This window comes from Pseudomyrmex gracilis, unplaced genomic scaffold (genome assembly GCF_002006095.1).
Source record: "Pseudomyrmex gracilis isolate BER0280 unplaced genomic scaffold, ASM200609v1 scaffold_120, whole genome shotgun sequence".
In the NCBI taxonomy this organism is placed as follows: Eukaryota; Metazoa; Arthropoda; class Insecta; order Hymenoptera; family Formicidae; genus Pseudomyrmex; species Pseudomyrmex gracilis.
The window spans coordinates 410,466-433,328 of NW_018020704.1; the positions used below are offsets into that span (position 1 = coordinate 410,466).

The following is a 22,863-nucleotide window of genomic DNA, read 5'->3' on the forward strand; positions in this document are numbered from 1 at the left end:
AATATTAGAACACATAAGAGTTTTTAAGTAATTTAAAAAAAAAAAAGCATAAAAAAAAAAAAAAAAAAAAAAAAAAAAAAGAAAAAGAACAACTTAAGCAAATATTTTTTTCTAAATAAAAGAATATTTTTCATAACACAACGAAAACAAAATGTTACGTAACATATTCTCATTATCAAAAAAAAATAAGATATGCAAATTTTTTGTTTTATCTTTATTAAATTAAGCATAAGATGTGTGTAGTTTATTAGTATATACATATAGTTCTTGTTCTTTGTTACGATTTATTGTAGTGGGCGCGAAATAATTCCAATTATTTGTGATCCCACCAGCGGCAAACAGGCAGTAGACAAACATAAACTTGTTTTTTTTAATTATCGGCAATATCGAATTGTTCATCGTATGATTTTTTTTATACATTCTTTTTGATCAGTCGATTAGTTCTTTCTCGCATAAATTTCGCATTAATATGTAATAAAATTCATCATTACGATTTTTTGAATAATGATACATCGTAATCAGAAAAATTAGATATATCAAAAGGGAGCCAACACATTAGTCTCTTATATAATGATACTTCAAGATTGATTTATATTTTAGATAAATGTAGAAATTATATTGTGATATACTTCCAAGTTTTTAATTAATATAAAAATTGATGCAAGAAAATATAATTCTTTCATCAAATAATATGTGTAATATTTTTTATATGTAATATCCGAGTGTGTGAAAATACAAAACATGCGTAAGTACGTTAAATATCACTCTTAAAGTAAATTACAAGAATACATTTATGTTAATTATAAAAACGTATATTAAATCTCGATATAATTATATCTATCTAAAAACTTAATGAAAAAAAAACTTGAAATGGTATTATTACGAACAGGAATGGAAAGGACTAAAAGGGTTCTCGCGAGCAATGGAAAAATGTAATAGACGTTACCGTCATATCAAGAATGTAGTTGCGAGAACTCGAAGACTTGTGAAATGTACGGCAGGGTAATTTCGGACCAATAAACGCCTTAAAAATTGTAGGTGATGATAATGACGCCGTTACGTCAAGTTCCTGTGAACAATCTTAACTAAAATCATTGATATTGCCAACTGAATCAGTAATTTGTCTTTCTGCCTGTATGGATGTTGGGATCTTCTGGGAACGTTTTGTTATGAAATCTTGGTTTTTTTTTGAAAATTTTCATATTTGTCGATAAGAGGAAAACATCGTACATATATCGCAAGTACCCAATGTCGAGCATATATTAGATTTGAGTCTTTGTTAAAAAAAGTATCTCCCCTAATCGACAAATATAGATAAATCTTTCATGAAAATTCAACTAGATACATATCGCTTACCTCGTTGTCCAAAACATTGGCGATTACTTCTACAAGCATAGCTCCACATCCGCCTGTTTTATCAGATCCACAAGTTTCTATAAGTAATTCCGGTTGAATGTAATGTACCATCTTTCTTATCAAACTCAAACTCGCTTTCCTAACACTCGGTAACATGGTCGATTGAAAAGTTGCACAAAATACTGGCAACAATCTTTTAAGATAAACAGGAGCCATTTCAGGGTCTCCTTTAGGTTCTGTGAATTCTTCCACTTCCGTTTCAAGTTTCCTATGTTCCTGATTCGGTGGTAACATCCATTCTCCAGGCGATTGTAAAATGGCTGCGACTTCTCTATGTCCTTCATCTACACGCTCTCTGGCTTTATCTAAAGGTGTTTTGCCGTCTTCGTCGCGTAAATCAGGATTAGCACCGTGTCTAAGTAGAACCTTTGCGATAGCTGGTCTCCCGAAACAAGCAGCGTAATGCAAACTAGACGATCGCTGACCTTTATTAACATCCGCTCCTCGATCACACAAAAATTCTACCATTTCTTGCGTACCAAATGCTGAGGCCCAGTTAAGCAAGGTTTGCCCAACGTCATCCATAAAGTTTACTTCAATTCCACCTGAATCGATTGCTTCTATTAATGCATCCGTATCTTTCGAGCGTATGCAATCGATCAATTGCCTATGCGACTTTTCTCCGGCGCTATCCAATCGTCTTAGTCTTGGTAACAAAGGACCAGACGGACCACCGGTAGTGCTACGACCTAATGCCGATCTTCCCTCAAATAGTAAAACTAACAAAAGATCAACCAGCCTCATGGAATCAAGAGCGCATCGTTCGTCTCCTTTTAGAGCCTTTTCTATCGCATCCGGTAACTCTGAACGTAAGAGATCGTGCGTAATTGAGGGCGATCCTCTGCAAAGTGTTGATAATAGGCTAATTATAGTTGAAACTGAAGCACAGGACTTTGGTTCTGGAGCTGGAACTGTGGTAGTAGTTGTCGATATTGGAGGTGTTTTCGGATTACTGCAAGCAGCTGTAGTGGATGTACTAGGTCCTGCTGCATTTGACAACCTAAAAGAAAAAAATAATTTACATATGTATAAATAGCATGTGATAAAAGAAATATGTCACTACATATATATATATATATATATATATATATATATATATATATATATGTACCTATATAGAAGCTCTGAAACTAATCCATTTGATGCTAATGGTGCAGGATCTGTTCCTCTTCTAGAAAACCTGTCTGCCAATGATGCAAAGCAACGAAGTGCGCCATCCGCAACATGAGCATCTTCATGTCTGAGTAATACCGATAAAGCTTCGACGCAATCAGGTAGAGTTTTATCCTGAGGTTCAATTTTGCCGCACAACCGAGTAACTACCGCCATTGCTGAGTGCAATGTATCCCGATGTACACGTGCTCCATGTTCTCGAATAAAACATAAAGCACAAGGGAGACCTCCAGCTTCAAACACAGCACCTGCTTCTCTTGCACATACAAGTTCTAACACCTAATACATACAACGGGAGAATAAAAATAAATGGCTTTTAAACTACTTTTATTATTTATATATATAAAATGAATTTGTGTTTTATACCTTTATACATTGTTCTGCCAGATCTCGACTGGCTCTTGAACCAAGACCTGCACCTGAAAGTCGACTGCAAATTGCCTTTACGGCACCTTCCATAGCTACTACTCTGCGAGTACATTCTGCAGAAACATCCAAGTAATATGTGATAGCTCGAGCAGTCACTTCTAATACACTGTCTGGTACCAATTCGTCTAAAAAGATTCTGCAAAGTGCTGGCAGAAACGTGCGCGGAGGACAACTGTCGAACATATACAAAATATGTAAACAATATAATATTCACACTAAAAATGTTATAATTATTACATAAATTATTTTGTTACATACCATTCAAAGCAACGATCGACATTGTCAGACATGAGCAACAACATGCATAATTGCTCTAATGCAATCAACTGCATGTCTCTCTCATCTCCCTGGCCCATGCTCAGCCATTCTAACAAAGTTTCAGGATCAACGTCCGCCATCCTTGAAAAACCAAGTTACGTTTTTATATCTCTCAAGTATTTCTAAATAAACAATAAAAAAAAATCTGGTTACTTTGAAAAAATTAGTTTTCTCTATTTACAACTAACATATATATTTAACTATTTATTAACAAATAAATTTTAATCACTATTTATATTTACAATTGTTGACTAGATCTCAATGGAATTTGTATTTAATTTATACTTTTATTCACCTTATATTTTAATTAGCATTGATTGGAGTAACTTCACTTTAATAATCTGAAAATAATATAGAAAATATCATTAAAGTATTTAAATAAGCAACTTATTTATCTAAGAAAAAGCATAACCTAAGATAAGATAATGGAATAACACATAATGGATTTTTAATAATAAAAAAAATATAACTTTGATCAATAGTGATGATCAAACTATCTTGATCAATAGTGACGTAAAACATAATCTATAAAATTTACAAATACACATTATAATTGTCTTTTTTTTTATATATCTGCAGATTATTATACTCGCGCACGTACAAAATATATATTTTGTAATATATTAAAAAAATTTTTCTTTCATAATTATAAATAATTAAAATTTTTAATTACTTAATTTTTCACAATTGTAAATTGAGATGGAGTACGTTATTCCCCTTTGGTTTCATGAAAAATTATACCGTTAGAAAGTATCAAACAGCTCGTATCGTACAAGATGAACATACAAATAATAGAATTTGTGATATGGCGAAACAAAGAGACACATGATTATAGGAAACTCTAAGTATTTATGCACAATGGGTACTGTAACTCAATAACAAATGATGAAAGATTTTTTTTTTTTTCAAGCTCATAATAATAAAATGCGACCGATAAGATCGCGAGCTGTGTGAAATACGTACGCGTGGACTGTGTACATATATGTGTGTACAGTAAGTACAATGTGTGCGTGTGTATGTGTGTGAGTGTGTACGTTACATATGTATATACGTGTAGATGTGTCCGATCTCGAATCGTATTTGTTAAAGATAGATAGAACGAGAGAGATTCCTACATCATGACTAAAATAATAATGCGTATCCGGATGAATTTATTATGTTCACGTGCCTATCGTTAAAACTTACCGTTGTGCGCGCATAGCATTCCGTTCTTCGCGATAGGTCAACTCGCCATCCTTTCGCAGAGACGTGTAGTTCTCGCTACCGCAGAAAAACCACCAGACACAGCTCGTTTATAAAAAATCCAATCGTTTAACAAACCGGCAACACCGTGTCTCGTATTAACAAAACTGACTTGGCAAAGTGGTCGCTCGCTTATTGCAAGTAATTTCTTCCGTGTATCGCCGTATACGTCATACGCACGTCGCGTATCGCCATTTATATGACGTTCAATTTCAATGTGCTCACAGCGCACAGTCACACAGTGCAATTTAGTTCGTGCGACTCCCGATTTTGTGAAACCAAAACTGGAGCGCGCATGTGCCACGCTGCGTTCCAAAATCGTATTTGTCGAATCGGAAAAGTGCGAACCAATCAGATGTCTGATTTGAGTGACGCCATATGCGCGAGATGGCCAATCGCAGTTTGCGATTGATCCAATTGGTTGAGAACGTTCGATCGCGATTGGTCAGTTTGCTTTCCGGTTTAAATATTACGTTCCTTACACTTCGAAACACGCCATATTGAGCATGCCAACTTGGGTCAGCCCCAAACATGTTGTACTCTCTTTTTATTTTATTATTCTTGTTCTTCCCCCCCTCCCCCACATGTATGTACCGAGCAATGCTCTCACATGCCGCATAATTTCAACAATCCTCTATCTGTAAGATAGTTAAACTGTCAAAAACTAATGAAATAAGTGCGAACACTTAGAAACACATCGAATGAACTCGTTGGCTGTTGAGAAGTGCATTTGCAATAATATGTAATTTTGTAAAATCTCCTTGATCACACATATATCGGCATGTCACAGATATGCCCCGAAAATGAGACGGTCCCGGGCTCTCTGAGATACTTTTAAATACAAAATTGTAAAATGACGGAATACATGTGACGTTTTTTGGCAGTAAGTTTTTGTGCTGCAACATGCTTTTAATCAATCGTAAAGTCAATATATTTTTAATTGTGCAGCGTGTGACACGCACGTATATAATTACGAAAAAGTTAAGATGTTTGATGTGTCTTCAGGTTTTTGTATGTAATGATGCGTTTGAACTTCAAAACAATCTTGCTTGTATTGATTGTCGCGACATTGAGTTTTTTATTTACCTCATGGAATTACTGTGGCAGTAACTTTTTGTTCCGTGGAGACTGGAAAACCAAATATCAACATAAAGTAAGATAAAGCAAACATTTCTGATAATATTTCAGTTATTTAGTTTATTGTTTTTACAAATAGAGAAGAAAATTATAATTAAGTGTTATTTGTATTAATCTCATTAGATATTAAATATCTGATTATGTTTTCTTTATAGGATCGTTTAAGTACAGAATCAGGATATCAAGAAATAGATTGTCATATAAATGGAGATTATTCCATAGGCTGTCGTAAAGAAGGTGACGAAGTATACATACCATTTTCATTTATTCATAAATATTTCGAGGTTTGTTGATAAATATTTTGAATTCATCTCTTGTATATTATACATGTTATAATATTATATATTTTTAATGTATTATAAAATTAAGAGTTTTACAACATTCATTTTTTTTTACCATTTTAATATATAAATGTTACAGATTTATGGAAAATTAGCTACTTATGATGGCCTGGAAAGATTTGAGTGGTTGCACAGCTATTCAAAGATTATAAGTCCCAAAGGAAAATATGATCCCCGTGGGGTATTTATGACCTTTGAAAATTACAATGTAGAAGTCAGAGATAGGGTCAAGTGCATCAGTGGCATTGAAGGTGTACCCATATCAACTCAGTGGGAAAGCCAAGGATATTACTATCCTACGCAAATTGCTCAATTTGGTTTATCGCATTATAGTAAAAATTTAACAGAACCGGAACCTCATCGAAAGATCATCGAGGATTCCGATAAAGTTAAGCAAAACTGGAACGTTCCTCAGGGATCAGTTGTCAGCAGAGTGTACGACAACCAAGTCAATAGTTACATTTTGAAATTTGCCACACCAGAGACTAGCGTATCCGGGATTTCTTTGAAACTGGATCATGTGTTGGACTTTGTTTTAAAATGGGATCTTAATATTAAGGATAATGGAAGTGTTACGGTTATACTGCAGTCAAGAGAGAAAAAGGAGATCTATTATCTTCACTACGTTACCAGCAATACAGTTGTATATAATTATAATAATCACGTGTATTATGGAATCGGGCAAACTAATCATCAGTGGAGACGCCTTACCAGAGATCTAGTAGTTGATTTGCAAAAAGGTCTCTATTTAACTGACAAAAGTAGAAAAAAATTGCCGCGATCTAAGCTAAAGGTAACGATCGACAACTTTAAGATCTCGACAGTTTAATAATATTAATATCATGAAGAAATATATATTATATTACAAGCTTGTTTGTATATATGTATACACAAGTAAAGCAAATTACATTTATTCCAGATAGTGAAAATAACTTTATACGGTTCCGGTATGATTGACAATATGACACTTTCAACCAGCGAGCATATGGAACAGTTTTATGATGCAGCGAGATGGTTCGTTGCGAATCAAAACATTACCTCAGGTGGTTGGCCAAATCCTGTCAGAAGAAAAGTATCATCTGGGATGGGCATTCTTGAGCCTGGATGGTAATATATACAATGCATAAATTTGTGTTTGTAAATAAGTAATATGGAAAATTTAATTTGATCGTGGAAAAAATGTATTCGATTGCAGGTATTCCAGTATGGGTCAGGGTCACGCGATATCAGTATTGGCGCGCGCATATTATCATTCTGGCGAGGCGAAATACTTACAGGCAGCAGTCAGAGGATTACGGCCTTTCAGATTGTCCTCTGCTAAAGGAGGCGTAGCTGCGATGTTTTTAGGCAAATACGTCTGGTACGAGGAATATCCTACGACTCCTTCTTCGTTTATTCTCAATGGTTTTATTTATTCGCTCATTGGTCTGTACGATTTGAAAACCATAGCGACGGGAAAGGACGCGGAAGAAGCATCCAGACTTTTTAATCAGGGTATGATATCGTTAAAGAATATGTTAACGTTGTACGATACCGGTTCGGGCACGACGTATGACTTACGTCACTTTACATTGAAAACTGCGCCCAATTTAGCTAGATGGGATTATCATTCTACTCATATTAATCAGCTCCTTCTTCTCAACTCTATTGACAGTGATTCTATTTTTGTCACAACTGCAGAAAGATGGATAGGTTATATGAGTGGCAAAAGAGCAGCACATAATTAAATATACATTTGAATAGAAACCTCAAATTATATATATATATATATTTTATATTTATTTATTTATTTATTTTACTTAGACTTTTGTTTTTTTTTATGTTTTATATGTATACTGTTCTTTATTAATATAGATTTTTGTAAAAATATAGATATGAATATCTTAACACACATACACACATTGCCGACGAGTAATTTTTACGACGCACATGTTATAAAAACAAAAATTCTGGTTTCCCGTCGGCAATGTGTTAATGTTCTAGTAAATCAAGAAATGTCAGATTATTTCAAAAACTTTTGAAATTTTCACACAATTTTTTTATTAATTAATTTTATTAATTATTATATAAAATTATTATATAAAAAAATTTAAATCTTTTGAAAAGAGAATGTATAACAAGTTATTTAATATATTTAATATATTGAAAAAAAGAACAAATTGATAGAATTTAATCCTTTGTGTAATTTTTTACTAAAGTTTGTCAAAAAAAAAATAAAAACTTAAAAAAATTAACCCAATATTGTTTTGTATAATTTTATACTGAAACAAAGAATAGCTATAGTTCTGTGATTGAATTAATAAGATTCTAATGTGATTGAATGTAAGACTAATATTAAACTTACTTAATAAGATATGTTTTGTTAACGTTGTTATAGTTGTAAGAAGGAAACACAAAAACGGGCTAATAATAGAATTTGCGTTCGGAGCAAATTTGTAAATAAAGGAATTCCTAAAAGAAGCCTGAAACTCTGAACTCAAATACTAAAGGATCATATATACTATCTTGCTTCAAAATTTCAATAATAAACTATGTAAACACAGCTTTGTCATATTACAATTATTAATATATAGCGTGTCCTAAAAGTATCGTCGAATATCTTAAGAACAGATTTTTTTAACACATTTTGTATTAAAATTTCCACCTCAGAATGATAAAAATCAATCATCAAACAATTTTCCGGTAGTTAAGAGACATCCTGTCCATAATTATGTCCTTATACATGTAAGAATATATCATAATATATTAAATGTGTACGTCAATATATATATACAAATATATTAAGTAATATAAATTAATATACATCGTATACGTAGCATAAATTTACTCGATTCTCTCATAGTAAAGTCTTGCAATATATTATATACTTGTATAACGCGTGAGGAAAAGAAAGAAGTCACAATAATTTATTTTTTACTAGTATAGTTACGAGTAAGTTTTCCTAAATTCTCAACTAATTTTATAAAGACATAATTAACAAATATGTAATAATGTTGTGAGTGATCCAATAAAACTTACTGTTTAGATTTGAATTTTTTTCTTTGAAATCGTGTTTATATATGACATATTGTGGTGCTCTGTGTGTACGGACTTGTAAAAAATATTACAGATACAAGGTGATATATCTCGTATCTATATACGTAAGACTGGGTATAATAAATGATGAATGTGGAATAGATGGACAAATATGGGAAAGGAATGTATGCGTGGTAAGTCAACAAGTATAAGTCGTTTACTTAATATTTATTTTTAACTGTACTTTTGCAGCTTATAAAACATAGAACACTCTTGGGGTGAGATCTATGACACGAGTTCAAAAAGATCGGCACATTATTACAAAAATAGATTACTCTGTTACGACTGCTTGTTACACAACTCGTGTAAATTTCTTCTTTCTTTTATTCGTTGTATTCTTTGTAAAACTACACACAATCACGCGAGTATTAATTAAAATATATAAAGTGTTTAAGATAAAATTACACATTAAGGTAGAATTTTACATTAAGGTAGAATTAAAACGTTGAGTATTTCTCGATAGCGGAAGTGGATCGTCATTCCGTTTTATGACTAGTAATAGCGATAGGCGCGGCCGTAATTATATACCGATTTGCTTTCGATCAAATTGCAGGAGTACAGAGCGTCACCCCGGGTTCCCTGCGGACACGTGCATACCGCGATGTGTCGTCGAGCCGTACATGTGGCGCTGGGACTGCACTCGTGACCTGTGCATGGGTTTCTGCACGTGAAGTCGATGCACGCCCGATTGTCGGGACAGTCTCGGTCGGTGAGGCACTCACCCCGCTGGCAACTTACTAGAGCGTTACCAATGTAGCCGGTGGGACACGTGCACACTGGCCTTTCTGCTCCGGTATTATCGTGACCCGGAGTGCAGATCGCGTTCGCACCACAGGGATTCGGCTCACAGAGATCACCTGGAACATAGGCACGATTTCGAATAGAACAACTTTTTCTCGGGTCTTCAAGTTGTTCGCCGAGATATCAAGTAACAATAACCACAATCGCTTACGCGGTTCGAAAGGTCTGCAGCTAACAAAAGGATTGCCGGTCATATGTCTCGGGCAACTGCAGACGGGTGTGATACCTCGTAGATTGCAGTCGGCGTTTACTCCGCAAACGCCGTCGCAGGGATTCACGCATTTCTGATATAAACAGGCGGGTTTGCTCGCCGGGCACTCAGAGTGGGAGGCACATTCCGGTCGGCACGAGATATACGGATTTCCCAGCCATGTCTAAAACGAGAGAGAAAACAAATTGATCTCTCGCGCGTTTCATCATACACGCGATTAGTCAGAGTTATGTAACGTATCGTTCGTTATTTTTTTTTTGCGTCCTTAAAGAAACTGAAGGATAAAGCAGAGGCGTCTTACTTTTGGACAAGTGCACTTCGCTTGATGACTGACGACCTGGCACTCGGCGTTCTCTCCGCACTTGCAGGGACTCTCGCATCTGAACGAGGCGGAGCACGCGAGATGCTGCGGACACTCGCTGTCGCTCTCGCACTCGTGACGACATCCAGCCAAGGGCGAGCCTTTGTAACCCGGCAAACAAGTACAAACCGGCACTTCGTTTATCACTTCGCATTGAGTATTCTCTCCGCACGGGCTTGGCTTGCAGGCGGCTTCTACGTAATTTCATAAAATATTTCTGATTATACATGCAACGTTCTTAGTACAAACTGTTGCAATACAGAAAGCGCTATGTGCCATAAATTAAATTCTTTTTCTCTCTTTCTCTAAAAACAAGAGAGAATATTTAAACAAATATCGCATTGAATTAAAACAATCTCGTAAATATCTTTGCAAAAATAGTATTTGTTTTATCGGATTCTATTTCTGTTTGGGTGGAAAATTGTTTTTTTTACATACGAGGATCGGCGACGTGACAGCCCGAGAACGGATCGCCAACGTATCCTGACAGGCATTCACAGGTACCTATGTGATTTCTGGTCACGCAGTTCGCGTTTGCACCGCACAGACCCACGCAAGGATCGACGCACCTGTTATTCGTGCATACTTTGCTGTACGGGCAGTCGTCGTTGACTGAAATGTGCGATAAAAGTACTAAATAACGCGCTGTCAAGATTTTAATTAGAGATTACGCTATAGGTTTGTGGAAATGGGAAAAAAATCCTCTTAGAGACGATATTTAATCCTTAGCAGATACTTTACTTAGACATTCGACCCGCACGCATCGTGCGAGGGGATCTCCCATGTGTAGATTCAAACATGAACACACGGGTCGTCCCTCGCTCATGGTACATCTCGCGTTGACTCCGCATGTGTAGCTGTCGCAGCCGCCTGGTTTTAAAAAACCGAATTGAATGATTTTTTTTTTTTTTCGACGACATACTTTACATAAGATAAATAGATAACTTACCAGACGCAATTATTCGTGACTGTATATATCGACTGCCGTTGACCACCACGAGAAGAGGCAGAAGTAAAATCGCAGCTCGCGAGTAATGCATTTTTTATTTCTTTAATTTTTACCTGTTAATAGCACAACAGTAATGTTTTGAGAAGGGAAAAATTCTTTCTTATAATAAAGAACACTCGTTTTTTTATACAATTGTATTAAAAAAGATTATTTATTCTTTTTTTATATCAAATTCTTATAATAAAAAAAAAAAAATGTTAACAAGAATAAACTTAATAGCAACCCTTACGAAAAAGAACTACTGCCGATTACATATAAATAAAGTCAGTAATATAAATATTACTGACAATCACATAAGAATATTATTAGATATTACAGGAATCACTGAGAATATTACTGGCAATTACACAGAATGCCAGTAATTTTTTCGTACCACTGCCGCAATATATTACTGCCAGTAGTTCTTTTTCGTAAGGGAAGTAACACAAATAACATTACAATTAAAATAAATTTCTTCCAGAATGTGCAAACTGAGAAATATTATTTATTTGAATAATATCTACCTTTGACTTGCAACCTCGTGCTCGGTGTTGGCGCGAAGGGAACTAACAGGTCAGTTTGCGATCGCGGAGATGATGAAGACACGAGGACAACCATCGGCCCCACCATCTGTAACCTTCAACCCCACCTCGAATTTTTCGCCTACGACGAAACGACCCTGATAATTTTTCAAGATACATTCGATCAGTCTCGCCCACGTAATGTGCTTACGTTTCCGTGTTAGCGCTTGTCCAATTTTGTTGTGTCATACATGAACATCGCCTGCACAAAAACTTTGAAATCTCCTCGAGTGTTAAATGATAGCTTATATATTGGACCCCAGGCCTGTTCTCTTTGATTCTTAAAATAATTGCCGCATACACAGTGATATCAATTCCATATATAAGCGGCACAATACATCACAATCAAAACAGCTATGAGTAATCACATTGCAGTTTTGCTACGAGAGAATCCTTTCCCGCCAAACATGGATCCTCACGTATGTGCGATCGAAACAATCGATCGAACTACAACAGCGTAGTTGGAGCGAAAATCCAATACAAATTAGAAGCATTTTTAATCACAGATCATCGTATACATCCGTTATCTCTCACAGATTTTTTGCCACAGTATTTTTGAACAGTATGACGTACTGACGTAAAAGAATGTAGACGAAATAAAAAGTAGAAATACATATGCAAATGCGATGTGAATAAAATATGCTGTGAAAAACAGCAATAAACCGTTCGTTGTGACGGCGGCGCTGATCGTATTTCTTCGTTTTATTGCGAATTTATTTTGCGAATAAAACGCACGATTCAACGCTGTGATTTCGAAACGGATTACATAAATTTCTTCTCTCATTTGTGATATTTATTTATCGGATTTCGTGAAAGATCGTTTGCCAATACTTTGCAAACTTATTCGGGGAAATAACTTAAAAGCGATTTTGTGAATGAACAAAAAAATGCAATGCATACCAGAGAAAGAAGCGTGTATATTATGATATACATGTACAATTAAAAAAACAAGATCAAGAACTTACTATATACTTATTGAGTTAAATATATAAACAGCTATTATAAAACTTCGTATTATGTATTTAAACTTCACTATATATGCATATAAACACACATATACATATATATATATATATATATATGTAATTTTAAATAAATGCAAAATATATTTACCGTACAGACTATGTATCTATATACAAGATAGTCTATCAAAAGAAAATAACACCTGAATAACTTTTAGATTTGAAGAACGTAATTGTAATATGTAGAATACTATATGAATGATTTTAGACCGTCCTAATGTTCTGGCATTTAATATATCATGATCCATATGTTACTTATTCATTAAGTTATAACAAATTGTTTAATTATACTCTAACTCAATTTTTTCAAAACTAAATTAACTAGAAGATGCGAAAATTCATCTTAAAAATTGAGGAAAAGACCAGAAACTTGAAAAAAAATTTTAATTTATATTTTATATGTATATATATACCCACATATTGAGATTGATGTATTCTGCAATTACGACGTCAACGTTTTCTCTCTCCAAGTCTATATTTATTCAAGTATCTAGTATTCTACTTTTAATAGACTAACTCGTACACAAAACAACTGAAATATATGTCACTATTATCATGTAGATATTATTTCTAGTTCTGTACACGATGAAACTTCATGGCTTGAAATTGTTGTTGGTGCATTTCTTTCATATGGATAAATGTGATGAGTGTATGCAACCATTCTGTTCTACCTTTTATAGTGTAAATATTCTAGACGCAACTTTTTTTTTGAACGTCACGTCATATTCTATTTTTTTCCTCTTTCTCTCTTTTTCTCTCTCTCTCTCTCTCTCTCTCTCTTTCTCTCTCTCTTTTCCTTCCTTTTTATAATCACAATATTTTAAGTGTTTATTTATTAGCGAATATTTGAGCCATAATATATAATCTCATTAAAGCAAAAAAGCAACATTTTTTCTTTGGTTAAGTTTTTAATTTTTATTTTGATGTTCCTTCGGAAGGTCCTTCAAGAAGTGTTCCTCGTAAGCAATCGCCATTTCTTCGTTATAGTGCTCATCCACGTCCTCTTCATCAGACGTCCTGTATCATCGCATATAACAATATCATGTTTATTATTGTATTAATATAAACATTCATATTTTCTATCATATATTTAAAATATAAAAATGTAAATTTTAACATACGCTAAATCGGTCTGCGTCTCACGTAGGAATCGTTCTTCATCCACAGATAAAACCAAACCATCGGGACCGTAAAATACTGCCTGATCCACTTGGTTCTCATTATTCGGCGCAACAGGATTGTTTGTTTCGGGTGTATAATTGGGCGCATCTGTTTGGCCCGGCTGTTGCTGCATCTCGCTTAACACCTTCAAGTTGTTTTTTCCAGACGAATCGTAAGACACGTTCTTTCCCCAGTCTTTACGTAATTCGTGAACGTTGCTCACCATATTACCTACATGCTTGTCGACTTGTCCGTTATTTACCAATTCTGTTAACGCTCGCATCATGTTTTCCATATCTTTACTTCTGCTCTTGTCCTTTTCCAATACGTAACCTGCCAACTATGAGTCACATTAAATATCCATTCGAAAAAGAATTAGGAAATAGTTATCACTGTTTAACCGTAACTCACTTTGAGTGCTTGGCATATATATTTAACAGAATTCACGCCTGGTTTCTTTAAGATCTTACTGATAAACTGCACTAATAGTTCTCCTAAGAGAAAGGCGTAAGGTTCATCCATCTGGGCGACCAACTCTGCTAGAAACAATATCAGCCCATTGCACCTTCTTTGATTGTATTCCTCCATATGATGATTTTCGCAATCCGGCTCGTACAACAGAGTCTCCAATTTACACCTAAGATACATCACATATTCATGTACACATTCAGTCTTGTAATCTCGAATACTTTTCATCACAGAACTTACTGCGTATATAAGAGATCCTGGAATAAAGACTTTGAAAACATGCATTGATCTAAAAACTCATTTGCTGTACTGGCAAAATGTTTACAAAACCGGGCTCCACTATATCGAAAATTACTTTCGATTATCGACTAAAAATACCAATGAAGCAACATAAGATTAATATTGTGATAACATAGATAACAAGTGGTAATAATAACTCATTTAGATAACAAGTTATTTAGAGATAAAAAGTTATACCCCCTCGATTATAGTTTTTAGAATCATATGTAGACAACTCATGTTCCCAAGTTTCCTAATATAATTTACAAATGACGGAACTAAATCAGTGAATTCGGCTGGATTTGTAGTTAAAGTATTGATAATAACATTGAGGTGATTGTAAATTTCTAAACCTACATCCATCGGTTCTTCTATCTCGATCTTCTCCTAATTAAAATATATCTGATGAATAAACCACATTCTGCATACAACATATACAAACTTTTTATGGTAGAAAAAAAATTAAAATTTACCTTACTGTCTTTCAAATTATCTTTGTTATTTTTATATCCATTCTGACTTCTTGTCTCTGAGTCTCCCATAGCGCATTGCTGCTGGAAAGACTGTTCCAGAATATTATTTTCTGACACACCACACAACATTGTAATTACAGGTTGTTTACTTTGAAGCATGTTTTGTGCTCCTTCACGTGCCATTTGAAGTCTGTTTTGCACAGAAATCTTTGATGAACGAGCAGACTGTTAACAAGCAGATGATTAATAAATTCTTTGTATCTAATAGATCGTTGAATGTAAGTAAAAGTTACTTTCTAAAGTATATAAAATTTAAATACAAATTTCTTACATATCCTCCATCAGTTGATAAAAAAGGATTTTTAACTCTTGGAACAAATTCAGCTGCTTGTGGTGACAACATAAATTTCTTTTCTTCCTGATTATGTTCCGTATTTGTTGTATAACCAAATGCTATGCATAAGAATAATTATTTTCAAATTTTTTACAGATTTATCATTATGATTTATCATTATGTTACAATTAGTTTATCTAAAACAATCTGATTACAGGATGAATGATATGGTCGTCTGAGTGCTGGATTCTGTCCATGATGTCCATGATGTCCTATATGTTGCTTTGACTTATCTTCTTTATTTCCTCCTTCCATCCTGTCTGCAGAATTGGAAGCAGATCTTCCGATTCTATAAAATTGATTTTACTATAAGTCTTAATATGTATGTGAGATTCTCACAACTGTTTACCTGAGTCAATGTACAGCACCAGTTTTTTTCTATGTGTTTGCTATTTATTTCGTCTCGGGAGGGAAGATGTGCCGTTTTTATTATTCTGAAATATGTACGAAAAATAGTGTCAATTTAATTCTCGCGAGCTACTTTCCAACAAACCTGAAAATTGACACTTGGCGAGACAGTTGCTTCGTGAATTATCGTAAATACCTGATGGATATTATTGGATTCCGTTACTTAGCAAACCATAAGCAGACGGAAGATGCCAGAAGACGTCAATCCCAACGGTAAGTAATCGTTGGCATTCGTGTTGATTCGTGTATTGCGTATATAGATCAGTATATGCTTGCGCTTTATGGCCGGTATTCATAATCAAATCACATATTTTAAGATCGTCTATCCTCAGATGTTCAATAGCCAATGAGATGGTCCACGCGGCATCTTGTGAAATAAACTAAAACGATCTTAAAGATAAGAACCTATGAATACTGGCTTAGAACTTTTGTTCGCGATGCTAGAAATTGGTCTGAGATCAACGAATAAAGCAATCAATTCTTACGGAATTGACCAATCACATTGATCAATTCGACCGATCGACCAATACGATTAAGTCCGAGTCTAGTAACTTTTCCGCAAACAAATTTCTGACATCCGTGAATACAAAGCTTAAAAAAAGTTTTCAACTATAGTTCCTGGAAACGATTATTTTCTATTGGATGATCCGAATGCGGAATGTGAATCGGTGTGAATTCTTTACAAGGCTTTACGGTGTTTCAAAATTCATCGAAAAAACAAGACTCAGCGTTTGCGTTCACACACACGGACAATACAAGAAGCGATTGAAAGAACAAAGCGTGCTGGCCAGAACAGTTATTTCGTTGAAAATTACACAAGAATATCGAATTAGAGATCGTAAGTTGCCTGCGTATTTAATTAACATGGATCTGGAAAATAAACGGAAAAGTTCCGAGAGGAGGTTAGCGAATTCGCACACCTCAAGTGCTAACCCTAAATTCCGCGTGGATTCTTGGCAAGAGACACGCGCTTTTCATTTATTTTTTTTGTCAGCTTTGATCCCGACTCCGATTATGCTGTAATAAGGCGCATAAAGATGGAACCAGAGACAATCTTTTCGTCCTCGGACGACGATATTATGGCGCAATTGCAACACGACGGATCCGATTTGGAGGAACCCCATTTTGCGCTTGAAGAAGCAACGAACGGCGATTATTGCAACGACGGAATATTGATGCAGCACATGGACATAAGAGAACCATTATCAAATCTGAGAGCACTTCTGGAGGAGAGGCTCTCTATAGATTTAAAGAACTATGAATTTTGGCTCCAAAATGCACAAATGGTAAGCATATGTTGCAACTTCTTCTTCATTGCCATTACTTTACACACATTTATCACAAGTTAGATAAATTTTAAAACTGTTTACAACAGCTGGAGTGTCATAAAAACTTGGTTGACCAATGTATCCAAGGAGAGGGATTGGTTCAGATCAATGTTCAAGTAAAACCTATGCTAAAACGCATTAATATAGTAGATGTTCTTAAGCCAGCAGAAGATTTTGTTGAAGTTGTGGAAAATAATTGTAAATAATTCTCTCTGGTTTTTTAATAGAAGTAATTTTTATGCAATAAATAACTATTTTCTTTTCTATTTTTGATCACAGCACCAGTGCCTAGCAGTCCAGAAAACAAACGAACTGTCATGAGATGGATTGTAGATGAAATGTATAAGAAGGAACAGGTAAATTAAAGAGATAGAAGGGAAATGGGAAGTCATAAGATGAAGAATTTGATTTTATTCTATATATGTTTGAAGGAACGATTGAAAATACCACTTGATCCAAAAGAATGGTCAGAAGCTCATGTCAAGCATTGGGTACAGTGGGCTGTAAGGCAATTCAACTTGATGTCGTTGCGGCTAGCTGATTGGAACATAACTGGTGCGCAGCTGTGTGATCTTACCTTAATTGAATTTCAAAAGAAAGTGCCTCTTGATCCGGGTGATGTGTTTTGGACACATTTTGAGCTTCTTAGAAAATGTAAATTTGTCGGTACGTTCAATAGACACAGAAACGCAATGCCATACAATGAATAAAGAATAATGTTTAATAAATTCAGAATTTTGTAAGAGATTTCAAGAATATTCTTTCTTACAGCTGTGATACAAAAAGACGCTCCTGAATCGCCCGATGAAGACGCTACGGAGAAACCCATTAAAATGCGAAATCAAAAAGCAGCAAAGCCAAAGACCGTGGTAAATCACGTGTCTCGAATAACGTTGCCCGAAAATGTCGACTCACCTTACAGTCGTAGTAGCAACGGCGGCCAAATACAACTTTGGCAATTTTTATTAGAATTATTAACGGACAAAGAATATGTAAGTGCGATTCAATGGGTGGGAGACGAAGGAGAATTCAAACTCAACCAACCAGAAGCGGTGGCGCAATTGTGGGGAATGCGCAAAAACAAACCATCAATGAATTACGAGAAGCTGAGCAGAGCTTTACGATATTATTACGACGGTGATATGATCTCCAAAGTTCAGGGCAAGCGGTTTGTTTATAAGTTTGTTTGCGATCTGAAGCAATTGCTTGGTTACTCGGCTGCGGAACTGAGTAGACTTGTTGACGAAGGCAGACGGTATTTCTGATGAAATAACACGTTCTTAGAGACACAGTTACTAGTACAGTTAATAATAATTTTCATTGTAAAATATGTCTTCAATATTTTGTTTTATGCAACATTAAGGCCCTTCTGTGTACTTCTGCTACTATATTCGAATTGACTTGAATGATAAATTATGATGAATTATTCGAAAGCTAAATTGGAAAAGCTTTCTTTTCGATTTGCGAATTTGTATAAATATCTCTAAATCGTGGACTATAAGACCTCGTGGTGAGATTTTACTTTTTTTCGAAACATACACACGCACGTCAAATGTATGTATGGTTGATTATTCATATATCAATGCAGAATAAGAGAAAAAAAAATTCTCAGCGAAGTTTTTTTTAACTTAAACTTTTGAATAGCTGGTGATAGCATACAAGAGAACTACTTCAGTTCTTTATATTTGGCCTTTTGGTTAGTAACAGGTGTCGGACGGTTGACAATCGGTATTATTGACCGTTTTGTGTTATTGATCTAAACACCTCTTGTCTATACCTATCCGGTAAAACGAGTCTTTGCTCGTTTCGGTTGTCCATCCACGCCTGTGGAACAAGGTTTATACAACACCAAGATGGTGTGTTTGCTAGGTTGGTCGTGGTTTTATACAACTACGGACAATACATGATGCTTGCACCGCAAGTTGATAGTTGCTCGTCATAGAGACGACGGTAATGTCCTGCTGCTTTTCAATAAGCACAGGGGTTGGTTGTGGTTCTGTTCGTTGAATCAAAGCCTGCATAACAGATCCCGATTCAGGTAGGCTGTTTAGACCTACAGTGGTTACCTTGGTTTTACTTTAAGAAAGCACTGCTGAAATTCCGTTCAAAAAGGTATATTCAACCCCGTATTAGGTGAATACTGAGGAATGTTGTCTGGTGTGATGTTGGCGTCGAAAGCAAGGTTCTTCTATTCCCTCGTTTCGCCTATTCCCAAGAGGCCTAAAACCTAAGAGATTCTGGTTCGGCTGTGGGCGAGCGAGTGATGACGCGTACGGGCCAACTGGCTCGTTGCCGACTGCATGTCTAACGGCTTCGCCTGCAACACCGAGGCATGACAACTCTTCATACACGTTGTGGATGTCGATGTTGATAGGTCCATAATACCCATCCTGGCCGGCGCTGACGCTGGTTGGGAGATCTGGAATGGTTGGCGTCAGATATTCCCGAGTCATGGTTTGCACACGTCCAATTGCCCTAAGCTCGATCATTAATGGTTCAGGTATTGCGAACTGTGAATTTTCAATCAACAGCAGGGTGTCACGTTCGGTCTCCGTGATTGGTTGTCGGAGTTTAACCTTCAGAGTCATGAGACGCATCCATAGCATCGCTACACAATAGTAGTCGACGTACTCAGGTAATAGACTCTTCTGGATGTTTATGTCGTCGGCACACATTTCGTTATACATCCATAGCATCGCTACACAATAGTAGTCGACGTACTCAGGTAATAGACTCTTCTGTATATTTATGTCATCGGCACACGTTTCGTTATAACATGCCCGAGCGATGTCAATCAAGGCTGGTGTCGATACAGAGAATCTCGTGTCATTGCTGACCTCTCTAACCGACATGTTCGAAACGAATACCGTGTTCTTAGTTGGATCTTTGTTCAAGGGCTGTGCGGCACTCTCCAGAGCAGCAGCCAGTCGTGTAGGTTTGTTTATTGTTTTAGAAAACTGCTTCCTTTGCCTACCGATAGACGGCTGTGGGTTTGCTTGTGAAGGGACCATTGCAACAGCAGTGGTTTGTGGTTGTTGTGGTAGTTGGAGCTGAGCGGGCTGCGCTACAGCTGGCAGTAGGGCATTAGGATCTCTCTGGTTATGAGGTTTTCCCAAATACACCTTTCTCTGCGGTTTGTTTAAATCTATTAACCTTATATCGACCAATTAAGGTTAGTATAGGTTAAAGAATGTTGAGGATAAATCAACTTAGTGCGCAAGGTTTGTGAAAATGCCGGGTCTAGCACCCTGTCACAAAATCAATCTATCAATGCGAACTACGCTTGCCTCAAAAATGGGGGGGGGGGAGGCCATGCTAATCTTTTCTGTATCGTTCCACTATATGTACTGCCGAAGCAAGTACATGGTTTATTATCCATATATCAATGCAGAATAAGAGAAAAAAAAATTCTCAGCGGAGTTTTTTAACTTAAACTTTTGAATTTGCTAGCTGGTGATAGCATACAAGAGAACTACTTTAGTTCTTTATAAGTTGCGAAACAAAAGCTCATACAACTACTTGCTTCTGGCATTATAATTCGAATATAGTAGTTGCAAGAATACTTCTTTTGAGACATAATTTCTATAACTTTTGCGAATGATATGAGTCCCTCCGTGTGTTTTGTCCATGAGTTTGGACAAATAATTTTTACAAATGACGTCATATCACACGTAATAAAAATAGTGAAGTACAATATTGATATTTATACACAAAAAAACATTGTAACATAAAACAAAAAATTGTTTATTGAATTTGATCAAATATATATATATATATACATATATATATGTGTATAAAACATGTGCATAAACCATAGAATAACATACATTAAAAACATGTGAAAGTAACAATATTTAGTTCGTATATCGGCAAGTGTATAAATATCGTATATAGATACAAAATGTTCTTTTATGCATGAAATGAGATACTTTGATATTCTTCTCTTTTGTAAGACAATTGCTTTATTATGTAAATACAGAATTTATATATATACTGTGAATATATACTGAATTTATATATATACTTTATATATATACTGTGTATATATATATATATATGTATGTATGTATGCTGTATTTATATATACAAATGTTGTAAGTATTGGTTTTTGGATTATATTTTGAATAAGAATGGTGGAGTATATCCGCAGTTGTTGTGGAAAACTTGTGCGTAATTAATATATACGCAAAAAACAATGAAAAAATTGTTAAGTTTAGTGATACAGTAATTTACCTTGATATATTTTATAAGTCATATAAAACTCGAAGAAACGTTAAAGAATGTAGAAATTTTATACCTTTTGATAAAGTAACGATAATTTCTGCACTCCTCACACACAACTGAAACAATAATTCTCTCTTACATATTATATCACTTAAGATAAAATATGTAAATAAAAATCAATTCTATAAGATTACGAATAACAAAACTATTTTTCACTTTTTTTTGCGTATAAAGTAAAATCAATTAATTCACAAAATCACACGAATTGTACGATTCGTGCGACGTTCTTCGATTTTCATTATTCCAAATTTTACATTTCTGTATCCGAATATTTGTGAGTCAATCGCCGAGTATCTCTAAGTCAATCTCTCAAGTCGATTAAAATAAGAAGAGTTACGCGACACACGTAAACAATAGCTTGTTCTTCAATCGTACAACACGTGGGAATAAAAAAAAAGCGCAGAACCAGCGCGTCTTATACGCGAATGTGCGGCGCGTCGTAGGAACACGTAGCCCGTATTGTATCTCTGTTGCTAGGACTGACTTTTGATCGGCAAAAGGCAGCACTCATCGCCAATACCAGAGAATCTAGCCTGTGAGATATCGGTCGCGACGTCACAAGTTAGGGTCTCAGGGAACCGGCGACGCGGCAGGCTTTACAATCAGCCCGCCCGCCATTGCCCTTTTCCTCTTTTTCTCGCACACACCACACCGCTCTCATTCTCTCCGTCCCATCTCACGCTCCACGCTCACGTTCCGCCCTCTTTCTTTTTCGATTTTATGCAAATTTACAACCGCCCCGGTGAGTTTGTTGCAAATTATCGGTCCGTATTCGCATTTATCGCTAAATGCGGTCGTCCGATTCTCAGATCGTGATAACATTGTGCGTCAGCTTCGACCCTTGACAAGTCAAATCCAGAATCGGACGAGCACTTTTTTTTACGCCAAAGTCATGGCTACAAAAGAATTATATTCAAATTTGTCTTGGAAATCCAAGACATTGTAGCATCGAAGTAGAAACTCGGAAAATATT

The 22,863-nt window shown here is 35.5% G+C and overlaps 5 protein-coding genes across 8 annotated transcripts in view; 2 read left to right on the forward strand and 3 right to left on the reverse strand.

The window, feature by feature from the left end:
- The window catches only part of LOC109856488 (E3 ubiquitin-protein ligase HECTD1), a 14,048-nt gene extending 9,247 nt beyond the window's left edge, over positions 1 to 4,801 (reverse strand). For both annotated transcript variants that reach the window (XM_020431816.1, XM_020431815.1), the window contains exons 1-6: positions 4,522 to 4,801; positions 3,632 to 3,677; positions 3,277 to 3,417; positions 2,956 to 3,190; positions 2,528 to 2,868; positions 1,357 to 2,416 (exon numbers count right to left, since the gene is read on the reverse strand). In XM_020431816.1, coding sequence (XP_020287405.1) covers positions 1,357 to 2,416; positions 2,528 to 2,868; positions 2,956 to 3,190; positions 3,277 to 3,416 — 1,776 coding nt within the window. In that variant the 5' untranslated portion in view covers position 3,417; positions 3,632 to 3,677; positions 4,522 to 4,801. The remainder of the gene's footprint in view (positions 1 to 1,356; positions 2,417 to 2,527; positions 2,869 to 2,955; positions 3,191 to 3,276; positions 3,418 to 3,631; positions 3,678 to 4,521) is intronic.
- A 332-nt stretch (positions 4,802 to 5,133) lies between these two features.
- LOC109856517 (D-glucuronyl C5-epimerase) lies at positions 5,134 to 9,079 on the forward strand. Of its 2 annotated transcripts, XM_020431870.1 has the most exons (7): positions 5,134 to 5,461; positions 5,584 to 5,731; positions 5,871 to 5,999; positions 6,136 to 6,849; positions 6,976 to 7,163; positions 7,252 to 7,550; positions 8,434 to 9,079. In XM_020431870.1, exons 2-7 carry the CDS (start codon positions 5,597 to 5,599, stop codon positions 8,493 to 8,495), a joined length of 1,527 nt encoding a protein of 508 aa, XP_020287459.1. In that variant the 5' UTR covers positions 5,134 to 5,461; positions 5,584 to 5,596; the 3' UTR covers positions 8,496 to 9,079. The 2 variants fall into 2 exon arrangements, with proteins under 2 accessions (XP_020287459.1, XP_020287457.1); XM_020431868.1 differs by lacking the exon at positions 8,434 to 9,079 and having other exon boundaries at positions 7,252 to 7,847.
- A 205-nt stretch (positions 9,080 to 9,284) lies between these two features.
- On the reverse strand, positions 9,285 to 13,122 carry LOC109856516 (neurogenic locus notch homolog protein 1). Its single transcript, XM_020431867.1, has 7 exons — positions 12,017 to 13,122; positions 11,454 to 11,566; positions 11,246 to 11,374; positions 10,943 to 11,116; positions 10,445 to 10,698; positions 10,084 to 10,306; positions 9,285 to 9,988 (listed from the first exon to the last, which is right to left on the reverse strand). Exons 2-7 carry the CDS (start codon positions 11,542 to 11,544, stop codon positions 9,624 to 9,626), a joined length of 1,236 nt encoding a protein of 411 aa, XP_020287456.1. The 5' UTR covers positions 11,545 to 11,566; positions 12,017 to 13,122; the 3' UTR covers positions 9,285 to 9,623.
- An 823-nt stretch (positions 13,123 to 13,945) lies between these two features.
- LOC109856499 (polyadenylate-binding protein-interacting protein 1-like) lies at positions 13,946 to 16,558 on the reverse strand. Its single transcript, XM_020431837.1, has 10 exons — positions 16,415 to 16,558; positions 16,220 to 16,304; positions 16,026 to 16,159; positions 15,808 to 15,929; positions 15,477 to 15,701; positions 15,202 to 15,390; positions 14,965 to 15,092; positions 14,668 to 14,893; positions 14,217 to 14,596; positions 13,946 to 14,112 (listed from the first exon to the last, which is right to left on the reverse strand). Exons 3-10 carry the CDS (start codon positions 16,123 to 16,125, stop codon positions 14,004 to 14,006), a joined length of 1,479 nt encoding a protein of 492 aa, XP_020287426.1. The 5' UTR covers positions 16,126 to 16,159; positions 16,220 to 16,304; positions 16,415 to 16,558; the 3' UTR covers positions 13,946 to 14,003.
- A 409-nt stretch (positions 16,559 to 16,967) lies between these two features.
- Positions 16,968 to 18,936, forward strand: LOC109856512 (DNA-binding protein Ets97D). Of its 2 annotated transcripts, none has more exons than XM_020431863.1 (6): positions 16,968 to 17,180; positions 17,273 to 17,564; positions 17,654 to 17,804; positions 17,886 to 17,962; positions 18,038 to 18,272; positions 18,378 to 18,936. In XM_020431863.1, exons 1-6 carry the CDS (start codon positions 17,143 to 17,145, stop codon positions 18,869 to 18,871), a joined length of 1,287 nt encoding a protein of 428 aa, XP_020287452.1. In that variant the 5' UTR covers positions 16,968 to 17,142; the 3' UTR covers positions 18,872 to 18,936. The 2 variants fall into 2 exon arrangements, with proteins under 2 accessions (XP_020287452.1, XP_020287451.1); XM_020431862.1 differs by having other exon boundaries at positions 17,025 to 17,116.
- Positions 18,937 to 22,863: the final 3,927 nt, after the last annotated feature.